The 6,314-nt window shown below is 56.7% G+C and overlaps 2 protein-coding genes across 2 annotated transcripts in view; both read left to right on the top strand.

Moving 5' to 3' along the window:
• Positions 1 to 686, top strand: part of LOC114070975 (carboxypeptidase A2-like) — a 7,736-nt gene extending 7,050 nt beyond the window's left edge. The window contains exon 10 of the mRNA XM_027908611.1: positions 499 to 686. Coding sequence (XP_027764412.1) covers positions 499 to 686 — 188 coding nt within the window. The remainder of the gene's footprint in view (positions 1 to 498) is intronic.
• A 2,993-nt stretch (positions 687 to 3,679) lies between these two features.
• Positions 3,680 to 6,314, top strand: part of LOC114070973 (carboxypeptidase A1-like) — a 7,171-nt gene continuing 4,536 nt past the window's right edge. Inside the window, exons 1-2 of the mRNA XM_027908609.1 lie at positions 3,680 to 3,744; positions 5,648 to 5,729. Of these exons, the coding sequence (XP_027764410.1) occupies positions 3,680 to 3,744; positions 5,648 to 5,729 (147 nt within the window). The remainder of the gene's footprint in view (positions 3,745 to 5,647; positions 5,730 to 6,314) is intronic.

A 6,314-nucleotide genomic window follows, 5' to 3' on the forward strand; every position in this document is an offset into this window, starting at 1 on the left:
GCCCCTGGACAACCATCCCTGTCCCTGGAGAACCATCCCTGTCCCTGGAGAACAATCCCTGTCCCTGGACAACAATCCCTGTCCCTGGACAACAATCCCTGTCCCTGGACAACAGTCCCTGTCCCTCCCACAATCTCTGTCCCAGGACAACAATCCCTGTCCAACAATCCCTGTCCCCCACAATCCCTATCCCAGCACACCAATCTCTGTCCCCACAATCCCTGTCCAACAATCCCTGTCCAACAATCCCTGTCCCAGCACCCCAATCCCTGTCCCAGCACCCCAATCCCTGTCCCAGCACACCAATCCCTGTCCCAGCACCCCAGTCCCTATCTCAGCACCCCAATCCCAACCAAACGCCCCCACAGTGTGACCTCCCCCCCAACACCATCTCTGATCATCCCCCCAAACCTCCCCCCTTCCCCCTCCCAAACACAGAAGGCAGGACCCCCGAGCTCCCGGATTCCCGAGCTCATCCCTGCATTCCCTGCCTTCCAGACCAGGCCAGCGGGGGCAGCATCGACTGGGCCTACGACCAGGGCATCAAATACTCCTTCGCCTTCGAGCTGCGCGACACGGGGCGTTACGGGTTCCTCCTGCCCGCCAACCAGATCGTCCCCGCCGCCACCGAGACCTGGATGGGCCTCAAGAAGATCATGGAGCACGTCCTGAAGAAGCAGAACTGAGAGCCGGCAGTCAGCAGAGCGCTCCTCCCTCGGCCGGGACGGTGCAGATGAATAAACCCCCACGCCCCGTGCATCCCCCCCGTGCCGTGTCTGGGCTCGTTCGTTCCCTGAGCGTGGGCCCTTCCTGCCCACGCGTCCAGTGCCACCCCCCTGCCGTGGGCAGGGACACCTCCCGCCAGCACAGCCTGGCCTGGGACACTTCCAGGGACCGGGAGAGTCGGGAGGGGCGGGCAGGGATGGACCCGGGCTCGGAAAAGCAGGGAAAGAGAGTCCATTAAAACCCATGGATAACGGGGATTTGGACGGGCTCAGCGGGATTTGCCCTCGTCAGGAAACAGGAGAACAATGAAAAAAGAGGAGAAACAGGGAAATGAGGGAAGCAGGAAATTCCCTGATGGCTGAAGGCAGTCATGGAATCATGGAATGGTTTGGGGGGGAAGGGACCTTAAAGCCCACCCAGTGCCACCCCCTGCCATGGGCAGGGACACCTTCCACCGGCCCAGGATGCTCCAACCTGGCCTGGGACACTTCCAGGGATCCAGGGGCAGCCACAGCTTCTCTGGGAAATCCAGTCCAGCCCCTCCCCACCCTCCCAGCCAGCAATTCCTTCCCAATCTCCCATCTGTCCCTGCTCTCTGGCACTGGGAAGCCATTCCCTGTGTCCTGTCCCTCCATCCCTTGTCCCCAGTCCCTCTCCAGCTCTCCTGGAGCCCCTTCAGGCCCTGGAAAGGGCTGTAGGATTTCCCTGGATCCTTCTCTTCCCCAACCTGCAGAGGCAGGTGCAGAGGGGCTGCTGGGAGCCCCCTAATCCAGGCTGTCAGGTGATTAGAGGAATTTAATTGCCTTTAACGAGCTTCAGGACACTCCACCGACCGCTGCCATCAGGGGGATCTCCTTCCTTACTGTCCCATTACGTTTATCCCGCCCCTTTTCCCCCTCCCACCTCTGCCCAGGGGACGCGGTGAGGATGGAGAGGGGAGAGCACCTCTGTCCCTCCTTCCCTGCCTCAAGCACCGCCAGTCCCGCTCCCTCGGGATCCCCCCGCTCCCTTCTCCTGTTGTCCCCCCGCTAATTAATTTCTGTGGGATTAAGAGCAGAGAGCTCAGGAGAATCAGGGATTAGCCGGTGCTGCTGCGCTCACCGTCAGGTCTGACGGGTTTATCTCGGCAGTCTTGTGACCCCGCAGCAGCTGCGGAGTTACTCACCCCTCGGTGAGCAGGGCAGGACAGCAAACAGCCCTCGGTGAGCAGGGCAGGACAGCAAACACCTCCCGAGGGCGGCAGGACAGCAAACACCCGCTGCCTTTGGGTCACACTCCCTGCGCTAGTGCAGATTCACCTGATGTGCCACACAAAAAATCAGTTCAGATTCAGGTTAATTCACATTCCTTAGTTCAGTTCAGTTCAGACTCACCTGATGTGCCACCTCAACAACCCCGGGATCATCCAAGGCCCCTCAAGGAGGGATTTGTTCTGCTTCCAGGACTGACTGTGCTCCATCCAGGAGGGTGCATTTCCACCTCCTGTGTTCCCTTCCCATCCCAACAACCCCCTGATCCCCACAAAGACTTCCCTGCTCCCCCCCCGGTCCATCCCAGCACCACCAGCACCTTCCCGAAGCCACAACACCCCCCGGGCCGCGGCACCTTCCCCAAAACGGGGAGAAATCCCGGGTTTAAGAGGGGGGAAACCCGGCCTGGAGATGCCTGCCCTGAAAAGGCGCCGTGGGAGCAGGAGCCGGGCTGGGAATGCGGCCCGGGAAGAAGGAACATCCCGGCCGGGCCAGGTGGGAGCTCGGCAGATAAAGGGCCCACAAAGGCGCTGCTGTGCCGGGAACAAAGAGCCGCTGTGAGCCCAAAACAAAGACCGCCTGTGGCTGCCACCGCCCGCACCCCCCGCGCCGAGAAAAGACCAAAATCGCTCCTTTCCCACCCAAAACAGAGCCCCTGGCTCTCAGGTGAACGTCCCTGTGCTGCACCGGGCTCCGGGACATCCAATGGGATGGGCACGATCCCTCCTCCTCAGGGGGCCCCATCCTGGGATGGGATGGGATGGGATGGATGAACAGCGCCAGGAGTGAAGGGTGTAAACTGAATAATAACAAATCGATTAATAAATTCAATGATAAATCGAATGATAAATTGATTAATATTTTGAATAATAGATCGAATAATAATTTGAATAACATTTTGAGTAAAGAACTGAATAATACATTGGATGATAAATTGAACAATAAATGGATTAATAAATTGAATGATATATTGAATAATAATTTGAACAACATTTCGAATGATAAATCGAACAATAAATTGAATAATAAATAGAATAATAAATCGAATAATCATATAAATGATAATTTGAATAATAAATTGAATAACTTATTTGAATGTTATATCTATTTTTAGTTCCATAGATATATGATTATTGTATGTATATCATCCTATCTATCTGTATAACCATATCTCTATATATACCTGCCTGCTTTCCCGCTGGTGAATTTCTAATTACACAGAAATCATAATTAGAACCGGCTCGTTAAGAGGGACGTGGAATGAAGAAAGCCCCCCGGGAGGGAATGTGTGGGACACAGACACTCGTGGAGGCCCAGGCTGTCCCTGCTGGTGGATTTTGGGGGGCTGTGCCCCCCCCCATCCCCTCCTGCCGTGGGTTGGGGGCTCCCGAGCCCGCGGGGGCTGCGGGCCGGGCCGAGGAGCCGAGGAGGGCCCTTGTGAGAGGCGGCCCCGCTCGCTGTTGACTCTGCCAAGCCAAGCGGACATTTGGGCTCCCGGAGCCGCTCCTGGAGCCGCTCCCAGCCCCGTTCCCAACCCCGCTCCTGGAGCCGCTCCTGGAGCCGCTCCCAGCCCCGTTCCCAACCCCGCTCCTGGAGCCGCTCCTGGAGCCGCTCCACGGCCTCGGCACGAGCTCCCGGAGGGGCTTCTCCCGGCCTGGAGGGTCTGTCCATCCCGGGGGGCTCGGGGTGTCCTCACCCCCACCATGAGGGTCCTCCTGGTGCTCGCAGCCCTCGTGGGAGCCGCGGGCGCCGAGCGGCGATTCCGGGGGTGAGTCCTTCCCACGGCACGGGGGATTCATCGGCTCGGGGCTGCTTCCCAACCCGGACAAGGCGTGCTGTCCCCCAGGGATGGAGGGAGGTTGGAAATTAGGGAATGCCGGAGCCCGGGAGCGTCACCCCAGGCTTTGCTGGGGCAGAATCCCGGGAGATGAAGGGATAAGGGGTCTGTCCCAGACAGTGGGGGCTGGATGGCTGTGGAGGGATTGTCGGGTTGGATTCCCAGCCAAGGATTGTTGGGAATAACAGCCAGGGGTTGTTGGGAATAACAGCCAGGGGTTGTTGGGAATAACAGACAAGGATTGTTGGAACAACAAAGATTGCTGGGAATAACAGCCAAAGACTGCTGGGAATAACAGACAAGGATTGTTGGGAATAACAGACAAGGATTGTTGGGAATAACAGACAAGGATTGTTGGGAATAACAGACAAGGATTGTTGGGAATAACAGACAAGGATTGTTGGGAATAACAGACAAGGATTGTTGGGAATAACAGACAAAGCATTTCGGGAATAACAGCCAAGGATTGCTGGGAATAAGAGCCAAGGATGGTTGGGAATTACAGGCCGTGGGAAAGAACAAGCTGTGGCTGGAGAAGGGGCCGTGGGGAGGTCAGGCAGGACTTTTCCAGGACAAACATTCCTGTTGCAGTTCCTGCAGATAAGTAAGAGCCCAGCACAGGTGCAGGAGTGAGGCCAGGAGAGGGCATGGAATGTAGGGACCCTCAGAGCCTCCAACCCATTCCCATTTCCCTAAACTTTCCTTCCTTCCTCCCTCCATCCCTTCCTGTCCTTTCCATCCTTCTTTCCTTCCTTTTCTTCCTCTTTTCCATCCTTCCTTCCTTCCTCTTTTCCATCCTTTCCTTCTTTTTATTCCTTCTTTCCCTCCTTTCCTTCCCTTTAGTCCTTCTTTCCTTCCTCTTTTCCATCCTTTCCTTCTTTTTATTCCTTCTTTCCCTCCTTTCCTTCCTTTTACTCCTTTCCTTCTTCTTTCCTTCCTTCTTCCCCCCTTTCCTTCCTTCTTTCCTCCCTTCTTTTCCTTCTCCCTTCCCTTTCCCCCCAGCCCTTTCTCCAACCCACAACTCCCAGGCCAAGCGTGTCATTTCCTAACAAAACTCTGGAATTTCTGGTGGATCCTCTGACTTCTGTCATCCCTTTCCATCCCGAGCATTTACAGACCCCGGGTCCTCCCTCCCCCTCAGGGGTGGGAATATCCCCCTTTTTGGACAGGAGGCCGTGGTTTGAAGGGGTCCATGGACTGGAAAAATTGGGAATGCAAGGCCTGCCTGACTCCTGCAGGCAGGGAATGGGCCAGTGGGAATTGTTGTCCGTGGGTAAACTGATAAAGGGGGGGTGGAGAGAAGGAAGAGACGAAAGGGGGAAGGTGGAACAGCTCCATGGGGGATTTTGGGAGCAGCTTTAAAAGGAAAAGTGACTGGATCCCTGCAGGATTTCAGGATCAGTGAAACAAGGAGAGGGAATTCAGGCTTTGAGAGAAAGGAAAAGGATAATCAGGAACAGGACAAGAGCTTGGAGGCTCAGGAGCGATCCCAGATGGGAGAACCTGGAGGAGAGAATTCCTTCCCTTCCAAGGGCTGTACTTACCCCAGGAGAGCCCAGCCAGGCTGGAGTGGGAGCTGTTGGGACACAAATCCATGGATACAGACAGCACATCCATATTAGCCGTTCCCTGACATTTTGGGAGCTGCTCAGACAGGCTGAAACCCCCTCGGGCTCTCCAGCACTGCCTCTTTTCCCGTGGCTGCTCCAAACCTGCACTTTTTGCTCTCCTCCCAACACCTGCTGCACTTCCCAACCCTCCGAGCCCCCGGGGATGTTCCAGAGGCTCCTCCCAGCCCGAGCCCCCATCCCTGCCCTCCCTCTGCCCCCTGCAGGGACCAGGTCCTGCGGATCACGGCCCGGGATGAGGAGCAGCTGGCCCTGCTGAAGGTGCTGGGAGAGCAGGACGAGCTCCAGGTGAGCCAGGATGGGGCTCCCAAACATCCCCCTGTCAGAGAGCCCGGGGACATCCAGGGCTCCCAAACATCCCCCTGTCAGAGAGCCAGGGGACATCCAGGGCTCCCAAAGATCCCCCTGTCAGAGAGCCCAGAGATATCCAGGGCTCCCAAACATCCCCCTGTCAGAGAACACAGAGACATCCAGGGCTCCCAAACATCCCCCTGTCAGAGAGCCCAGAGACATCCAGGGCTCCCAAACATCCCCCTGTCAGAGAACACAGAGACATCCAGGGCTCTCTCCTGTTTTGGGTCTGCATCATTTATACCTCTGTAAATGGGATGTTCATCTCGGGGCTCCTTCAGCTCCAGCTCACCTCGAGTGGGGACATCCCCAAAAATCATCGTCCGAAGGGGCTTCTGTGGCCCGGAAACCACCTGGGCTGAGACATGTTTGAGTAGAGGATGCACTGAGTGAGGCCAACCCATCCATGTCCCTGCCTGTGTCCCAAAGCCTCTCTAGATCCCTCCTGGGAGGCTCCTTGGGGTTCTGGGGGGCTCAGAGTCTGAGCACCAGCACGGGGTGGGGCTGAGCTCCCTCCTGCAG

Source organism: Empidonax traillii, unplaced genomic scaffold, assembly GCF_003031625.1.
Source record: "Empidonax traillii isolate 1590-97213 ecotype Southwest subspecies unplaced genomic scaffold, ASM303162v1 scaffold1770:size85425, whole genome shotgun sequence".
NCBI classification, from domain to species: Eukaryota; Metazoa; Chordata; class Aves; order Passeriformes; family Tyrannidae; genus Empidonax; species Empidonax traillii.